This window comes from Didymella exigua (assembly GCF_010094145.1).
Source record: "Didymella exigua CBS 183.55 unplaced genomic scaffold M421scaffold_87, whole genome shotgun sequence".
Lineage (NCBI taxonomy): Eukaryota > Fungi > Ascomycota > Dothideomycetes > Pleosporales > Didymellaceae > Didymella > Didymella exigua.
Genome location: NW_022984861.1, coordinates 1 through 18,791, shown reverse-complemented (window position 1 = coordinate 18,791; position 18,791 = coordinate 1). Strand labels below are relative to the sequence as shown.

The window sequence follows — 18,791 nt, the reverse complement described above, 5'->3', positions numbered from 1 at the left end:
AGGCTACACAGAGATAGCGACGCTGCTGCTAGACAAGGGCGCCGACGTCAACGCCCAGGGCGGACACTACGGCAACGCACTCCAGGCGGCTTCAGCTCGTGGCCACAAAGAGGTCGCGACGCTGCTACTTGAAATGGGCGCAGTCACAACCACATTACCGTTGTTTACAGAGTTTGGCGATGGACGGGTGACCGATCCACAGCCCGGCGCTTTCACTGACTCTGGATATGGATCTAAGACATCTAAAATGGTTGAAGAAGCCCCCACTTCGGAAGCAGATATGGACAACGAGGGATCGATTTACTCCTCTCTGAGCGTACCCGAGTCTGTCAGTGCGGGATATATCTCCGAAATAGCTCAGGATCTTCTTAAATGCCTGGACTTCGATTCACTCGACAGCCAAGGCCTGGAGCGAATCTATAACGTTCTCCCCGACCATCTGAAAGCTCTTGCTCTCAAAGTTGGATATGGCACAGAGGACAAGGAGCTTCGTGATACCATGGTTTTCATTTACAGATTTCGAAAGTAGGTGGTTTTCCATAACCATTCCCTTCGCACCTGTATCTAATACTGACCCCATCCCTGCAGAAATGTCGTGGAATCCCTAAGAGAGGCCTTAGCCCCGCCTCCTGGCAGACCTTCTGCCCAAGTTGACAAAACCTTCATGGTTCAAAGCTGGCAACAGGACCAGGAGGATACTACTTACGATGCCGTAGACCTGCCCATGCCAGATCTTGAAGACCCAGGACAGGAAGCTATCAATCCACTTGACGAGCACATTGATCCCTACTTGGAGAACGACGACAATGTAGACGATGGACGTGATCCTACCAATAGACTCTCTCAGTATGGGAAACTTGTTGTTCAAGCACCCGCCTACCAGTGGCTTCTCGATAGTCTGAAACGGGAGTATCAGTTGACATGCGCTGAGCCAAACATCATGAAAAATATTAGGCAAGAAATCATTCGGTATCTTCCACCTCCCCGCAAAATCAGTAGGAGTCGGTCAGCCGAGGCATATAGGGTCACGTTTCAGGTGAACTGGGATTCGTTAGCCTTTCTTTCGGAGCAGGGCCATAAAGAGGATCCGGATAAGGTTATTGGAACGGTCGTCGCTCTCACTGGTTCCAATCGGGATGCTCAGGCCCAGACATGCATAGAGTACCTATGTCAAACCTGGCCACAAACCGGAAAACACGTCATGGACCTCATCAAGATCGTGATGCGCAAGAGCGACATGCCACATCATTGTAAGTGATGATGCTTCTTTACAAGATGCTGTTAAGTTAATAAGATGGTCCTAGACGAGCTCCCAGACAATACAAAGCTGGTTGCTTGGATATCAAAGCCAGACTTTATAATCGAAGCTACCGGAACGGCGTACTCTGTTGCCGAAATTGGCGAGCAGTTTGCATGGATTGGTGCTGCCCTCCGCTCATCTCCTAACGATTCGGGAGTTGTCTACTGTAAACCTCGTCTTGAAAAGATTCACACCAAGAGCTTTGGTCACTTAACTGAGATTGCTGTCAAAGCCCATATCGGTGTCAGCCTTGACTTCGACTTCGGCTCCGACGTAGAAAAAGACGAGGAGCAGCCAGGCAGGATTCAATGTCAATGCTGGCATGACATGTTCCAAAACCCAGTCATAGTGCAAGGTTTCCCCATACTCCGCAGACCAGAGCATGATACAGGCCTCGAAATTCCTCTTAACATGATGGCGGGTTTGATAGGCACGCAACGCGCTCATATGTTTGATGGGAAGCTGTTCATAAAAGGGTTTGCCTCCATGTTAGTCCCAACACGGTTCAGCCATGGTGTAATCCTTTGGCACTTTATGCAGCAAGAAGGGGGTTCCCGGATCCCATATACATTCAATCGCGGTGTTCATGCGAACAACGTCAATATCTCTGACTTGATCGACACTCGACACATCGTTGGATGGTGTTCTAGAGTAAAGAACTTCATTGGTAAGAGCAGCTCTGACTTAGTTCCTCGTATCTCAATCTGATCTCAGTCTGCTTTAGGGTCGGCTTGTGCGACATACCCGGTGGAAGGCTCGGGTCTGGATACACTCAGTACGGAATGCGAGTTCTCACCTACGGCGATGTCCAGAGGTGAGGCGATACATGGTGGTAGTTCTTACACTTTTAGTGCAAGAGATATGCCACGCCGCGTCCGCCAGAAGTCCTATCAAGAAATTTTCAAGGTCGTGCACCGGCGATATGTGGTTCTGTGGGACGAATCAAAAAAGCAGGGCTGGTTAGCCAATGGCACTACTGCTTTGTTGCATCTCCTCCGCGCTTGCCTAAGATCCCGCGCGGGGACAACACCTAAGAGTATGTTCAAGTTCGAATGGGAAGCGTTTCGTGACGCTGCACATCCTTACACAGCCGAATCAGCCTTCGAAGTGCTCACAAACGAGCAGTATAGGGCGTTGCCGGTCTATAAACAAACACCCGGGCAAAACGACCTGAGTGATACCTTTCTCGGGTACCAGATCGACACTCTCTACGAGATGTTGGAGAAGTTGATGGACCATCAGGATCTGTTTGTCGAAAAATACCGTCAAAGACCTGGACACGAGGCTTTTGCACATCTCGAAGGCTGGGACTTCAACGATGTAGCGGTTGATGCAAGCGTGCTGTCTCCTCGTATTGCGAGATTCGACACACCGGGCAAAAGCTGGCCTGCGTTGGTCCAATCTGTTCGCGCTATCACCCTGTTTGGTCGTGACTTCGGCGATATGATCATTCAAGACTCACATTCATACCATCGGTGCTGCGATTGGATCCGACTCCCAGCTAACCAAAATCTTCTCGCCGTCCTGATCTCGGATCTCAAGATGATGATGACAAATTATGGCGGAAGCCAATCGACGGTTCCCAGGAATCTAACGACTAGCGTCGCGTGGCACGGCTCAACCAGGATTTTCGACTCATGTATCTGTGCAGACTCTAGCTCCGAAGGACACGTTGACAGAATTCAGGTTCTGTACTCCAAGAAGTCTAATCAGACCACTGATCTCAAAGAGCAATGCGACCTACCTGATGACGGCGCGGTTCTTTTTCACTTCAACGGACATGATGTCCGTCCCCAGATCAGTCGCAGTGCTGAACTATCTCTCACATCACCTGGTTCCTCAGGTATACAGTCTTCATCGTTTGCGCCAGGAAGCAATGGTACTGTTTCTTCCAATGGAACGCCGAACTTGCGGTGGGCCTCTAAAAGACCACGTGAATACTGTAATGTTGATGAACAACCGCCACAAGCCAACTTCACTTGCGGGGGCAGTACGAATTCGAACGTAAAGTCACGTCCTCCAGTTCCGAGTCATCATCAATTCTACATCGCTATGATATGTGCACTCGCCGTAGAGGCTAGCGCTGTTGCAGCTCTACTCGACGGCATCTGGATGAAAGAAGGCATCATCCATGGGCAAAACGACGAAAGCAATACCTATACTACGGGTTGGATGGGGCGCCACAATGTGGTTCTTGTGCAAATGTCCGGTCCCGGGAAGTTAGCAGGAGCGCATACGGCTGGCGCCTTACTGAAAAGCTTTCCGAAAGTCAATCTTGTTCTTGTTGTCGGTGTCTGTGGCGGAACGCCAAACCATCCAGAAACCAAAGAAGAGATACGGTTAGGGGATGTTATCATCGGCACTGAGATTGTGCAGTATGACTACGCACGCCAATACGACAATAAAATTGTAAGGAAGAATACGCGCCGCGATGACCTTGGCCGACCTCCCGAAATGATCCGAGCGTTTCTGAAAAAGCTTTCCTGGGTAACTACTATAGAGGACCTACACGAAACTACTGAAGAATTTTTGAGGAAACTGTGCGCGACTACAGGCTTCCAAGACCATTCCTATCCAGGGCCTGAGAATGACAAACTGTACCAGGCGGAGTACGTTCACAGACATCGAGACGAACAGGAATGCGATACGAGAGACTGTTTCGAATACCAAAGAGCTGGCGCTTGTTCGACTGCCATGGAAATGTTGTGCGTGGATCTCAAATGCAATCCACAGAAATTAGTCCACCGCAAGGAAGCCAAAATTGGACGACCTAAAATCCATCTTGGCCGCATTGGATGTGGTGACTCGGTCATAAAGTCAGCGGAGTTTCGGGACAAGACTGCCCGAGAAGACGAACTCATTGCTTACGAGATGGAGAGCGCAGGGATATATGAGAGAATACCGGCGACAATCGTTATCAAAAGCGTTTGCGATTATGCTGACAGCCATAAGAACAAAGGCTGGCAAAAGCACGCTGCAGCTACGTCTGCAGCATGCGCGAAAGCGGTGTTAGGCATGTGGGAGTTTTCTAATGCAGGAAAGTATAAACGTCGGAAATCTTAGCTAAGCGAGCAGCCTTCAGTATGCTTACCTACACACACACACACACACAATTTATTTACGCCCGGCGGCCGAGCCGAAAGGGCTACTAACGATGATCTGCTACTACACTGCTTATGCTACATCGCGGCCTCACTAGCCCCTGTGTCTTCCCTAACTTGCTTCTCCATGCCACTTGTTGTTCTAGTTAAAGCCCTTGCTCTATATCTAGGTTGCTTGTTCTCTATCTACTGTCTCTTATTAGGCGCTTGTAGGTTAGTATTGTTAATAGTAGACTAGCTTAGAGTTAGCGTCTCTAAGAGACTCTCTAAGTGTTTAGCATCCTATCTTTAGTAGCTAAAGCGCTGTCTACTCTATGCTGCATAAGGTTATTAATAAGTTTGTATTAGTAGGTAAGGTTTATCTAGTTATTAGATATTAATTTGCGTTAAGTCTTCCTGTTGCTATTGCAAATTAAATTGTTACTTGCACTGCGCCTATGTCTGGCGCCCACTTCGCGTTGTCTGTTGCTGCCTTGCCGCCCAGGTAGAACAACATGTTTCCTCTGCCTGTCTGCGTGCACTGCAGCATCTCTGTTCGCTGTGCTGTCCACCGTCTGCATTAGAACAGAAAGTGCTCCACTGTCTCTGCCGCCTGTCCACATCCACACTGATCTGTGTCACAAGCTTTAATTCAGTGTAGATACGTGTTTAGCTGTGCCATGCCTGTTCTTAGCTGCGCGAGCACGCTGCTCTCTTTCTGCGATAGCTAGTTATACAGTTAACGTGTGTGCTTTCCTAGCAGTGCCTTGTTAATTCGCTTAGAGTAGTTTCCTACTTTTTCTAGCACCTTCTTGACGTTGTCTTGCTTGCGTGCAATATTGTGTGTGGTTGATTGCATCCTAGGGAGCTGTGTCTGCAGCATGGTGTTAGGTCTTATTAACGTCTTTGCCTCCTGCTTAGCAAGGCGTGCAAGCTCGCACTCTTTGCTTGCAGGCAGCTACAGCACTGTCACTGTATTACTATCTCTTTACAGTGTTTGCACAGTCCTATAAAGCTAGCTAATGTAGTTTTAACCTAACTATTGTTAAGGTCTTCTTAGCGTAAGCATAGTAGCTTTATTTCTTATTATTAGTGTGATATTGCAAAACCTAAGCTTTGGCAGCCTACTCAGCGCTTTAGCTATTGCCGCTAGCTCTGCTAAGTACAGGTTCTGCTCCTCTCTCTTACCTATTATAGTAGAGAATAACAGTGTTTTATTGTTCTGTATGCTAATTGCAGCTCCTATCCTAACTATTCTATTGCGCAATAAACTGCTTACTATAATACGTACTGCCTAGTTAGCCTTAAGCCTCTGTGCTGCATCCTTAGTCACTACCTACACTCTCTTCTCCTATAGCACTAAGACACATAGCTAGATTATCTCTATCTGTTCTATCTCTATATCCTTAAGCACCTTAGCTACCTAGTAGAGTAGTAAGTAGTACTATCTCCTAAACTTGCGCATACGTGACGTGTTTCTTTGCAGCAGGTTAGTCTTAGGCAACACGTAAATATTAGTCTACAGCTTAACTACTTACTTCTAGAATTACTCTTGCGCGCTTAGGATGTGCGCTTCTGCCTCTACTACCTATATTGCTACTATAGCAAATGTCCCTATAATTGCCTGTGCTCCTATTCTCTACACTCTATTAATAGGCCTTGTAAGTTTGTCCTTGTAGGCGTGCATCCACATGTTTGACGCGTAGTCTACTGTCAGCGCAACAGCCGCTGTGAACAGCTGCTGTGCCACTGTGGGCGAGAGCCCTCTTAGTCTCCTGAGCTCCAGTGCTGCTTCCAGCCCCTTTGCGGCTGCTCTTGCGATGTGCTTGTGGTACTTGAGCCTGGCGTCCATAAGCACGCTAAGTATCTTGACGTGGTCCTTGGGCGACACGCTCTGCCCCTTAATAACAAAGGGGTCTGCAGCGCTCTTGTATGCTTTGCAAGTGAAGTAGATAATAGCTATCTTCTCTGCTTTAAATATTGCCCTACTTCTCTGTTCCTAGTCTAGTGTGTCTCTAATAATTGCTTTAATACCCTCCCTGTTGCTTTGCACTATTAGCCCTGTAACCTACGCAGTAAAGTTATCTATAAATATAATTATACTACTATATATATTAACATATTATTACACTAGGTCTACATTAAAAAAGAGAAACGAAATAGGAGATAGAGGCAACCCCTGTGGCAGACCTGCCTAGGGCAGCTCTTAAACCTTAGACGCCTGTCTGTTAACTTAGATTGATGCAGTGCGCTGTGAGCAGAACGCTTCTACCCACAGCAACAGCCTCTCTAGTATGCCGCGCGCTTTCATTCTCTGCAGCAGTCTCTCCTTGCACACTCTGTTGTACGCTCCTTTGACATCAAAGCTGATCAGGCTGACTGTCTGCTAGCCCTGCCACGCAGTGTAGATTTGTTCTTAGAGAAGCACTAGCGCTTACTCTACTAATTGTTGCTTGCGCGCTCTAAAGTAGTTAGTAGGTAGTAACCTGTGCATCTTAACTATGTGCAAGATCCTCTCTACTACTACTAACTCTAGCACTTTGCCTAGCGTAGCAAGCAGTAAGATTAGTCTCTAGGCTTTTGCAGCAGTGTAGTCTTCCTTACCTAGCTTCTTAAGCGGGATAATCTTAGCGTGTCTCTACTAGCTAGGCAGTAATCCCTCTTCTAGCAACTATTAGAACAGCGCAAGGACATAGTCTTTGACCACCAGCTAGATCTGCTTCCACACCACAACTGGCAGTCTATTGTCTCTAGGTGCTTTCCATGACTTTGCAGCGTGCAGCTGCTATTCCACCTCTTTAAGCGTGATGGTTGGCATTTCTACAGGCGCTTACTACAGCCTGTGTCCTTTGTTGTTAATATAGCTAGGAAGTAGAGGGAAGAAAGTGCTGAGCAGCTCCTCAGCTTGCTCCCTGTAGTTAGTTATAGTTATTCTGTCTATTCTATAAAGGCCTAGGACTGTCCTAAATACCTTAGTACTAGTCTTTAGGTACTTAGCTGCGTTCTAGATATTATTATTGTCTGCTAGGAAGTTATCCTAGTGCTTTCTCTTCTGCTGTTAAATAGCATTATAGTACTACTTTGCTACTCCCTTTGCTGTCTCTTCTAGGTCTAGCCTAGCACCTCCTAAGTGTCTTGCTGCTCTTGCTTAGTTCCTCTAATGCGTGTAGACACAGCGTAGTTGTGTCAAGTCTTGCGTCCACCATCTCTTCGCGTATGGTGATGGCCTAGCCCTAGGAGTCAGTGCGTGCACCGCCTCCAGCACTACCGCCATCAGTCTGTCCGTTTGCTGCTGCGTCATGCCCACTGGCAGCGTCGCACCAAGCGTCCTGGAGATCCTGTCCCTGATTGCCTTCCACGGTGCGTTCTTGAGCAGAAGCCGCTCCTGCTGCTGCTGCGACAGCGCCGGCACTGAGCTGTCGAAGACTGTCTTAATCGTCCGGTGGTCAGAGCTGTGTTCAGTTGCACGGATTGCGCATCTCGTCACTGCATCTGTCAGCTCTCTCAACGCTAGCACTAAGTTAATTATCGTCTTGTAGTCTCCGCCTTGCCACGTCTTGGTGCTGCGCAGGAGCAGACTGCTGAGTGCGTGCTCTGTCATCAGGTCAATGATTGGGTCTGCTTCGCCCTGTCTAACCATCGTCACATCCTCCCCTCCCCACAGCTAGTCGTGTTGGTTGAAGTCGCCAGCCAGCACCACGTCCACCACTGTGCTGGCCCTTCGTCTAACCTCCGCAATCGCCTCGTCTAGCTTGTTGCATGCGTCTCACAGCGCCTACGGGTCTCCTCCTGGTATGTACACTGACACCACCAATACCTGCCGCTTGTGCAGCCAGATGATCGCTGCTGTCAAGTCCGGCGACTCAATCCGCACCTGCTCTGCCTCCACTTCTCTGCTCACCCACAGCATGCTCCGTATCGGCCACCTCCCCTCTCGCCAGGTTGACGGCACCATCTTGGTCCACTTGTGATGGAGCATAGGCGTTGTCAGCAGCTGGCCTTGCATCCTCTGCGCGTGCGGCTCCTGGATGGCTATTACTGTTACATCTTGCATCTCTTTGTTGTTCATTAGGCTGTTGTGTACTTTACCTTGCTTTCTAATATTAAGCTAGATTATGCAGAATACTCTATTCATGCTAAGGTAGGTAGAGTATCTAACAGTTTCTGCTAAATAACTTGTGTAGTCCTCTACACAGCACACACTTTATTACTATTTTGCTGCAGCTCTTGTGGTAGTGACTGTCTTTAGCGCATTGCCTGTATCTCTGCGTCTTTCTACACTAATACGCTTTGTGGCTAAGCTCCTAGCAGTTGTAGCATTGCCTAGGCTGTGACTAGTGTTTAAAAGCACTTGTTGTGCCAGACTCTCTACTAGTGTGGAAGTAGCCTTCTGCAACAAGCCTCCTTGCATTGCTCTTCTTAGTTATATACACTACTATAGACCTATACGCCTTTAGGACATCCCTCTTACTTAGCCACACAATCTTAGCAACTATTATTCTGTTCTCTCTACTAAAAGCTTCTATAGCTCCTGCCCTACTTTTATCCTTCTTATTTAGCACTGCAGTTCTCTTTATGTTGTTAACCTTGACTAGGAAGAGCTTATTGCGTAACACGCGCGAGCCTGCACTGATCTTCTCTGCTGCTTTCTTGACAAGCTTGTGCTTGTCTTTGTCTCTACACGCGATCCTGATGCGGCTCTGGGTGGCGTGGTCTGCAGTGACCGCCCGGCATCGCCAGTTCCCGTGACTCTCCATCGTGCGCATTTCCTTTTCCACCGCTGCTCTGACCGTGCCCGCTGACATCCTGCCATGTTCGCGATCTGCTCTGGAGATGTCTACTGTGACGTTGGGCACGTCGCCAGGAGCGAGGTTAGGTCTGCTAGCGTGTGGCTGACTCGGTGGCGTTCCAGAAGTGGCGCTCGCACCCGCCACCGCAGCCCAGGAACGCGCACCTAAGGATGCCGCTGCCGCAAGGTCGTTGACGCGCGCTTTAAGCTCTGCAACTTTGTCAATAAGCTTAATATTATAGTTAATGATAGCCTATTAGTTCTGTCTAATCTCTTTAGTTTTATATTTAAGGTTTCTAATATGTTAGTCTTAGTCAATTACTAAATAATATTAGTTAAGGTAATAAGCAGGTCTTTATTAGTTGTAGCGCTCCTCCTAGTTTAAGGGTTAGGCTAGCTACTTTTAATTAGGATAGTATTAGAGTTGTTAGCTAATAGTTCTAGCTGTAACAGTGGCCTGTAGTAGCGTCTGCCTTGCTTAATAGTGTTTCTTAGGCGTCTCTTCTATAGTGCTAGTAGCTTAAAGGGCAAGGACAGAGTGTTGCAGTTGCGGTCGCGTTCCTGGTCGCGTTCTTGGTCGCGTTCAGGGGCCGAGAACGCCACCTCCCTCACAAGCCCAGATCGTAAGCTCATCCCCAAGATCCAAAAGTCTCTCCCGTTGGGCTACTCGCAGTGTACAGTCGCCGCTTACCTACAGTCGCGAGCATAATCGGTTTCCGGTTCTGCAGTCAGCTTTGTTCTCGCCAAACGGTCCACGCGGCAAGGTTCCTTCTACATCAATACTAGCGTCTTGCAGGGGTAGCTGTGTAATCTATACCACTTGCTGTATTTAAAGTATCCTGTGACCAGGTGCATAAGCAGTCATCTTCGATTCGTGGTAATCTATCACAGTCGTCTAACAACATCAAGGACAAAAACGTACAGAGGAAAAACACGACAAACAGCGAGAAATCAATTTTTAGAATTACCATTACAAAAAGTAACTTACCTATTAAAAACACTTGCCAATGGCCGCAACAGTCTCTACAGACCACCGCGCGTCCCCCAGCGTCGGTTGGCATCTGTAGAGCCGCTGTTGCGGCCCTGGCGGGTACAGACAGCAAAATCCGCGAGCAAGCTACTTAATATGACACGTCCACTAAAGGCAGCGGCAGCCATCTAGCCACGACACAGCCTCGTCCACTGTCGCCTCTTTGTGTCGAAGGAGTGGTGCCCCTTCGACACAACCCGACAAGGTCTGAGGAGATTTGCGCGAGAGCTCTCATACTCAGTAGGCTCGACGGCACGCACGAGCGGAGCATCACTCTTGTGGAGCCGCGTTACGACGAAATGCTGCTGCCGCAGCGCCTGATGGCAGGTCACACCACAAAACACAGCCGCATAGGAACCTAGTGGACGGCATCACAACACAAAAGAATACCAGAGTTTAGAAAACACATTGCAGGCCCTGGGTCATAAGGGCAAGCTAGCACACACGACAGCTGAACGCTAGGGGGAGACTGAAGGTATTGCAGTCGCAAAACACGAGGCAACCGTGCCTCTACGAGCCTTAAACAACGCTGCACACACGAGACTTCGAGTATAGCATACACGCAGGAAGAAAATTCGAGAAACACAAACACAGGCAAACACGTCACTTCTAGAGACGAGATGTACATAGTCGTAGATAGAAGCCAGACACCGCAGGCCTCTGGGGACAGATGGCTCTTTCGAGGGTGAAGTGGGGCAGTGCAGATTCATGTCCGCACCGCGTCGGCTGTCTGCCACGCCTAGCCAAGATAAGGGCCCGGGGTGGACACCAAACCGCGGCAAAAGAGGCTTAGCGTTAGGGTTTGACCCCTTTTAAGTGGTCTGCTTTAGTGGTCCCCTGCGTTACCCTAACACCACTAACCTACTATTACTTTGCGCCTAAATTAAAAAATATCTTATATAACGTAGATTATCACCAAGCCAGCCATATCACTAAAGCAGCCATTTTCTCTTAGCATAACTAACACAAGTTACTATAACTACAACTACTTACTATTAAATAGTAACTAAGTATACTACGTGCTTGCATTAGATTTAGAAGATATTTCTACACCCTCCTAGCATGTTTGTATGTTATGTCTAGTCTTGCTGTAGTTCCTACAGCGCTAAACAGTTAACTAAGCTCCTAGTTAACCACCTCTACTGTAACGACGCAGGCAAGAAGAGAGATATCCGGAATAGGTGTGAATCCGCTACGAGGCATATGGGAGTGCTAGGATGATAAGAACACCAGGATATATTCTCTACACTTATAGGTTGTACAAAAGGATACAGAAAAACTACTCTACAATGCTACAGTTCCTTGCTCCTTATATATAAGGGTTTAGTGGTAGTTTAGTGTGAGCTTATGCCATGCAACAAGGGCTATAGTTATAAGTTGCTAGAACTATATCCTAGTAGTATTAGGTTACTATTCGTAGAGCGTTGTTACACTACCCCCCTCCTTATAGACAGATAGTCCTATATCTGTGACTTAGGTTTAAAACAGAATGTATACAGAGGTAGTAAGTAAAAAAGAATTAGCAGTAGGTAACGTGAACCTACTTTTACTTTGTGTTGTTATATATTCTGTTATTATAGTGACACAACTAAGTATACTAACAGAGAGGTTCTTTAAGTTTCTGTTTTATCTTAAGCAAATAGAACACCTCTGCGTACATATATTAGACTAACTTAGCTATACATCTAACCTTTAACAAGTTGTAACACATTATGCTAATCCCTATACTACCTAGGGCGCTTCTAGAGGCTTACAGAGTTATCTGTATTTGTTCAGTCTAGGCTGCTGCTTGCAGCTAATTTGTTAACTTTGAGTTTTTATTAATAAGCTCTAAGAAGTGTGTGTACTGCACTTTTTAAAATAAGAAGTGTGTTCTAGTACAAATCTAATACTAGCTATTGCCTAGTTATACATTAACAGATTCTAGCTTCCTACTTATGTGGAAAGCGAATTCTCTGTCTTTTGGCAGGCCCTTGGACAATACGAGGTCGCGCTCAGCAGCGACGTGATTCATGACCGTCACATCACGGAGGCTAGGGTCTGGGCTGCCGCCTTCGCGCTGGCGAGCTGTGTGCAGGTAGCGACTGCCCAGCTCAAGAGCGTGTCGGTGGTGGACGTGCTACTAGCGGACTACTATTGGGTAGCGGAGGAGAATCAGGTCCTTCAAGTTCAGATAGCTAATCTAGCGGCAGCTGTTAAGAAGGTGGTGGGAGCTTAGGTAGAGCTAACAAAGGCTTTGCAGGGCCTTGTGGAAGGAGGGAGTTAAGGTAGAAAAGGACAACAAGGTGGACAGGGCAGTTGTCTAAGTGGTAGAAGGGGGAATAGATATAATAGTAGTTTAGGAGGAGCAGTTAGGGCAGAGTTAGACAGCGAGCTGTCTAACGTGCCTTATAAATTTTCAGGTAACAAGATAAACCTACTGTAAGGCCTAAGGTAGGGTCTAAAACTAGCTAGTTTATACCTGTAGATAGCGTGTTATAACAAACTGCGTTTGTTCTCCCTTACTTTGTTATCCTTTAGCTGCAACATGTCTTCTATTCCTTTCTCCTACGCGTTAATCTATTTGTCTAGACCTCTTAGAGGTCCTAGCTAATTTAGGTATTGTTTGTGGAACGCTCTTAACTTATAGGGGGCGCCTATAAAGTTAGAGGCGTTATACTAAGTAGGGTCCTAATTGTGGCCTACCTACTTAACCTAATACTTTAGGGTTGCGTGATAGAGCTTGCTAGCTAGGATTTCTTCCACTTCCCACTCTTTAACGCCTTAGATAGGGATACCTAAGGGTTTTAGCACTTCTTGTCCTAGGAGTAGGTCCTAGGGGTCTTTGCATAACATATTTAGGGTGAACATATTATAGATGCAAGATCCCTTAGGTAAGTTAAGTTAGTATAAATGTCCTACCTATTCTAGTACTTAAAATAGACCTTCCTACAGGTTAGATAGCTTTCTACTAGGGCGTAGGTTTAACAGGTTCTTAGTGCTTAGATAGACTATATTACTAACCTTCTAATTAACTAGTTAATAATGCTTATTAACTGTAGTCTGTATTTAGAGTTAAGCCTGTTCTATATTCTTCTTAGCTGTAGCCTAGGCGTTATGCATGCGAGTGGCTAGGGCTAAGGCATCCTTATAGTTTATAGCTTCTAGTCCTTTTCCTTTTACTAGTTAGTTATTCTAGAACTAGCTCTGCTTTATTTAGAACTAAAAAGGACCTAATACAGGGCTATACTAATTGCTAAGTAGGGTAGGGTTATTTAGGCTTAGTTAATTATAGGCAGTAGATTACTCTAGTTATCCTAGTAGTAGGATATAAACAGGCGCAATCTCTAGTTAATATACTTATTTATAATTTTAGTTTAACTATCTATTTCCTTGTAATAGGCAGTTAATAGTTTAACCTTCATACTAATAATATTATAGAAGGCAGACTAGAAAGTAGACACAAATTATAGACTACAGTCTAACACAATAGACTCTAGGGTGTAGCTAAATTAGTACACTTATTAGATAAACAGGTTAGCTATACCTTAGGCGTTTATATTCTTATAACATAGTATTATAATTGCTTATTTAGACAGGTAGTTAATAATTACTATAATCTAGTTATAACTAGCTTTATCTAGTAGAAAATCCTTAAAGTCTATATAAAGATATTGCATAGGTTAGTCTAGGATAGGCAAGGGGTAGAGGTAACCTTAGAGTTAGGTCTGCTTTAGATGTCCTCTTTAGTATAGAATGCAGTTACAAACATAATATTAATATAAAGTTTCTATACCTTTCTAGTAATATTTCTTAGATAATAACTAATAAGTCTTTTTTATACTTAGATGCGCAGATAATACTTAGTTATAGACCTCCTAAATTAACTGTGTACAGAGGGTAGAGTCTGCCTAAACGCAGAGACAATCCTTGTAGAGCAATAGTCTATTACTAATGTAATACTAGTTAGGCAAACTTTCGCGTTCTAGACTAAAGCTAGTCTAGTTGTCCTGTAGTAATGCTTTGATTAATTCTAACAAGTCTAGGTCTATATAGCGCTTGCTGGTACTAAGCACGTGGATTTAGGCGTTAGGTTGTTGATCTCCTATGTATTTCTGGGCGAGATTAGAGTTGATACAAGTGTTAAGTTAATTTAGGCCTAGGAAAACGCGTAAACAATTGTCTTGCTAGGCAACCTGTAAGTTACTTAGATCTTATTCCCTACAGCTTAAGATGTCTGCTCTAGCGTTGCTTGCGCCTAGAGTATACTTAATTTAGAAGTTAAACAGGGCTATAGTCTCTGCCTAATAAACTTGTCTTGCACTAAGTACTTTAGTTATTATAAAGTACTCTAGTGCTCTATAGTTAGAGAACACTTAGACGCAAGATTAGGCACTTGTTAGTTCTACTCTCTACTTGTAAAAAGCTTAGTGTATAGCAAACAACTCCTTATTATGTATCTCCTAGTTTAGCTCTAAACTAGATAAGACTTAGCTGTAGAACGCAACTAGGTACTATTTTCTGTTAGGGTGTTTTTGTAATAGTACTCCTGCAACCACACTATTAGAGGCGTTAGTCTCTAGTTTTGTATTGTACTTAGGGTTGAAATAGCACAGGGTTAGAATTAACAGTAAGGCTACTTTAAGGTGCTTAAAAGCAACATTATACTCTGTAGTCTAGTTAAAGGGGATAGAGGGGCTTTGTAATACAATTAGCGGCTTAGCTACGTAAAAGAAATTAGGTACAAATTGTTAATAGAAACCTGTAAATCCTAGAAACAATTTCACACTAGTAATAGTTGTAGGTTACTCCTAGTTTTATAAGGCTTCTACTTTGTTAGGGTTAACCTTAATTCCTTAGTTAGTAAGGATATAACCTAGATACTTTGTCCTTGTAATATAGAACTTACTTTTCTTAATATTAGCCTAGAGTCCTGCAATTTGCAACCTCTCTAGAACTTTTTTAATATATAACTAGTAAGTCCTAGGGTTGTTAGAGTAGATAAGGATGTTATTAAGGTAGGCAATATAAAAATTATTAAGATAGTTAATTAAAATATTGTTTATATACTATTAATAGGTTACAGGGCTGTTAGTTAATCTAAATAGTAGTACTTTATATTTATAGGTTCTATAACAAGTCTAAAAGGTTGTGTACTCCTCTAAGGCAGGATCTATCTATATTTAATTAAAGGCTGCGCAGATATCTAACTTAGAGAAGATCTTTGCTTTAGATAGTTGTGTAAGTAGTTTGTCTATGCGTGGTATTAGATATGTATCTTTCTAAGTTAGTTAGTTAAGCTTCTAATAGTCTACGTAGATGTGCAGATTGCTATTTAACTTGTAAACACATAGGATAGGAGAGGTGAACAGGCTGCTACTGCTTTTAATCTAGCCTTGCTTAAGGTGGTCCTGCACATATTGCTTAGTTGCTTCTAGTTCCTCTAGATTTTGCTTATACAGAGGACTAAAGTTGTTTAGAAGGGGTTTAGTTAATATAATCTTGTAGTTATAGGGTTAGTGCTTAGGGAGTTCCTTAGCGGCTGTTTTACTAAACACATCCTAATACAGGTTATAACAAGCTAGAAGTCGTGCGTTAATAAGCACAGCATTCTTAGGGTTGTCCTCTAGTTTCTTGTCTATAATTAGTTAGTTTATCTTGTATAAACTAGTTGTAAAGAATTTGTTTTCTTTTCTTTTTATATTAAAATAGAACGTATTTGCAGAAATAAGAGTAATAGAAGGCAAAGGTAAAGGATTTAGAGGGGTTTTAAGAGTTAGTTATTGTAAGTCTAGAGGTAAACTTAGAATTATAGGAGGTGTAAACTTCTAACTCTTTAGCGTGCAGAGTAATCCTCTAATTTAATAGATAACTAGTGTGCTATAGCTTCTCTAATACTTATCCTGTTCCTATAAGTTGTTGCGTTATTAAATGTTAAGAGTAATATATTGCAATACAATGTTTTAATAGAGGGACATAAGTATTAGCAGAGCGGGGTTGTAAACAGCTAGGTACTAGTTTGGCTAAATAAGTTAAGAACGCTCTAAATCTAGCTAGAGCTTAAATCTTCTTAGCTACTAGATTCTAATAATATAGTCTTGTAAACCTAAGTCTATAATTACAAAGGGACAGTTGTGTATCTTTCTACTGTCTATAATTATATAGAGTTAGATATACTGCGTAACTAGGGTTAAAATCTAGTCCTTAAAACCTTTTACTAAAATCTTAAAGGGTAGCTTTTAGATAGGAATCTAAAGAGCTAAAGAAATTAAAGAAGTAATTTTAGAGTTAAGAAAAAGGTGTCCTTAAGCTCTAGTATTAATTAATAAGTTAATATAGACACTAAGGCCTTTTAAGCACAAAACAGACTTAATAAGGAAATATAAACTGCTAAATAAACAAGATAAATTAAGATTAGATAAGTTATAATAGTTTAGGCCTAGGAAGGGAACTCCTCCTAGGCTTCTTTGTTTCCTATCTAATTGTAGTTGTTAGTGTTGTAGTTATGTGTTTTAGAGGCGTCTACAAGGTCCTCATCACTAGCCAACTCAATCTTGCGTACGCGTGGGACTTGGCAGTTATTGGCATAGTGTCCTGGCTTACCGCAGTTATAGCAGTTACTAGGTGTTGGTGTTGGTGTGGATTCCTTGACAGGTCTAGGGGTCTTGGAGAAGGCCCTTAGAGCGGGTACGGATGGTGCTCTGCTTGGCTGACGTTGATACGATGACAAAGCATTGTAATCTCTAGAAGGTGTGACCTTTTTAGCAGTGTCTGAAGCAAAACAATTTCGGCTCTGCGTTAGAGGGGCACTAGAACGTCTAAATATTCCTGTAGGGTCAGGTTAGTTGCTCCGCTCTATATTAAACACAGTTAAGTGCTCTACTATAAGTTTAAACAAATTGTTCTACTGCCTCTTGAAACCTAGGTTAGGCACACGAAGTCCTAAGGTAACCTTAGTCCACAGGTAGTAGAACCACTCTATTCTAGGTACTTGTCCACGTATAGCTGCACTAAGAAAACAAGCTTTAAACGCAGGGAATAATTTGTTCTTGTCTATAGTAAGCTAGTTAAATACAGCTCTACTCTCAGCCTTCTTATTTCCTGTGATGAAATAGGACTTAAGAAGGGCGATTATCTCTTCAGCGTCCTAAAATAACTCTAAAGGACTGTTAGCTAGATATTAAGGCTCTAGATATTCTTTGGCTAGGCCTGTTGTGTGTCCCTATACTAAGGCCATTTAAGCGCGCTTGCTCTAATAGTAATCTGCGTTAATTTCTAATTAGTCTTATATAGAGGCCTAGCCAAGATAAGGGCGCGGGGAGGACACTGAACCGCGGCAAAAGAGGCTTAGCGTTAGGGTTTGACCCCTTTTAAGCGATCTGCTTTAGTAGTCCCCCACGTTACCCTAACACTACCAACCCACCATTACTTTAGGCCTAAATTAAAAAATATCTTATATAAACTCAATTCTTATATACTTTGCGCAGCAACGCTAAGCGTTTTGTCTGTCTATTTAGCAAAACTTAGTGCTGTTATAGTAAGTAGGGTTAGGGTTTCTGCGCGATAGAGCTTGTGTAGGACAGCTAAGCAAACAATTCAGGCAGCAGCGAAAACAACACTGCAAACTCCCACAGATAGCCCTAGCAGCTCACACTCAGCAATTCTAATAACGTTTTCTGCTTTCTTAAAGGCTTTAGCGTTATTGTTTGCAAGCAGCACTGTACAGCAGTTGTGAGTCTTGATGCGCATCTCCGCAAATATCATGCTGCATCTGCTGCGCTACAGCAAAAGATACTTGAGCGCTTCACTCAATTTAAGACCGTCGCTCTAAGCGCAATTAAGCTCCTAGAAGAGCCTGCGCAGCCAATAGAAGAGCTAGGAAAGCTGCTTAATGGTGCGTAGTGCAAGACATGCAGCTAGATCACAATTAACAAAGATAAGATGCGCAAGCACTGCAAGCAAAATTATAAGCAAGCGTGGGTAGGAGAGAAAAGCTTGCTCTATAGGACTGTGAAGGTGCAGAGCTTTTTCCGCACTAGAGGACTGCAGAAATACTTTGTTGTTAGTTTTATAGATGCTAGAGATCCTGAAGACGCTGCGATAGAAACCCACGTCTAGGCATAGCTTGCTGAGTACAGATTAACACAACAAGAAATTAAGGAAGAGCTACAAACACTAGAAGAAGCTGCAAAGACTAACAAGACAGGATAGTTTAAGCACATAGGCTGGCTAGAGTTCTTTAAGGACTAGAATCTCGCTTATCTAGCGCATTAAGCCTGCCTGCCTAATCACAGTGAGCGCAAGATTAAGCTGGCTGCTCAGCTGACTGAAGGGCTGATTGAAAGAAGCGTGAAAGGACTAGCTACGCTCCCGCAAGAGTTGAGGCGCTGGCTGCGGAGCGCAAAGCGAGAGGAGCCAGACGTGCGACTGTTGGCGCGCTTGCAGAATCCAGAGAGTCAGGCAGTGTACACAAGCTACATAGTGAGGTTCGTCAGCTTCTATCTGCGGGTACTAGCCGACGAAGAGCAGCAGATTGTGCGCTTTGGAGAGCAGCAGAATGCAGCCGCTTATGCAGAAAGCTGCTCAGCATCAGGCAGCGAGGAGGACAGCGAG

At 44.3% G+C, this 18,791-nt stretch overlaps 4 protein-coding genes across 4 annotated transcripts in view; 2 read left to right on the top strand and 2 right to left on the bottom strand.

The window, feature by feature from the left end:
* The window catches only part of M421DRAFT_427109 (uncharacterized protein), a gene marked incomplete at its 5' end in the record, with an annotated part of 6,879 nt that extends 2,412 nt beyond the window's left edge, over positions 1-4,467 (top strand). Inside the window, 4 exons of the mRNA XM_033594580.1 lie at positions 3-525; positions 589-1,250; positions 1,305-1,967; positions 2,025-4,467. Of these exons, the coding sequence (XP_033442503.1) occupies positions 3-525; positions 589-1,250; positions 1,305-1,967; positions 2,025-4,363 (4,187 nt within the window). The remainder of the gene's footprint in view (positions 1-2; positions 526-588; positions 1,251-1,304; positions 1,968-2,024) is intronic.
* A 4,070-nt stretch (positions 4,468-8,537) lies between these two features.
* On the bottom strand, positions 8,538-9,383 carry M421DRAFT_413468 (uncharacterized protein; the record flags this gene model as incomplete). The annotated part of the gene is made up of 1 exon (XM_033590454.1): positions 8,538-9,383. A coding segment is annotated over one exon (669 nt), but the record flags the coding sequence as incomplete, so codon positions are not given.
* Positions 9,384-10,538: 1,155 nt separating this feature from the next.
* M421DRAFT_380130 (uncharacterized protein) lies at positions 10,539-11,077 on the bottom strand. Its single transcript, XM_033589845.1, has one exon. It carries the CDS (start codon positions 10,825-10,827, stop codon positions 10,558-10,560), a length of 270 nt encoding a protein of 89 aa, XP_033442501.1. The 5' UTR covers positions 10,828-11,077; the 3' UTR covers positions 10,539-10,557.
* Positions 11,078-17,732: 6,655 nt separating this feature from the next.
* On the top strand, positions 17,733-18,355 carry M421DRAFT_427107 (uncharacterized protein; the record flags this gene model as incomplete). Its single annotated transcript, XM_033594579.1, has 1 exon — positions 17,733-18,355. A coding segment is annotated over one exon (258 nt), but the record flags the coding sequence as incomplete, so codon positions are not given.
* Positions 18,356-18,791: the final 436 nt, after the last annotated feature.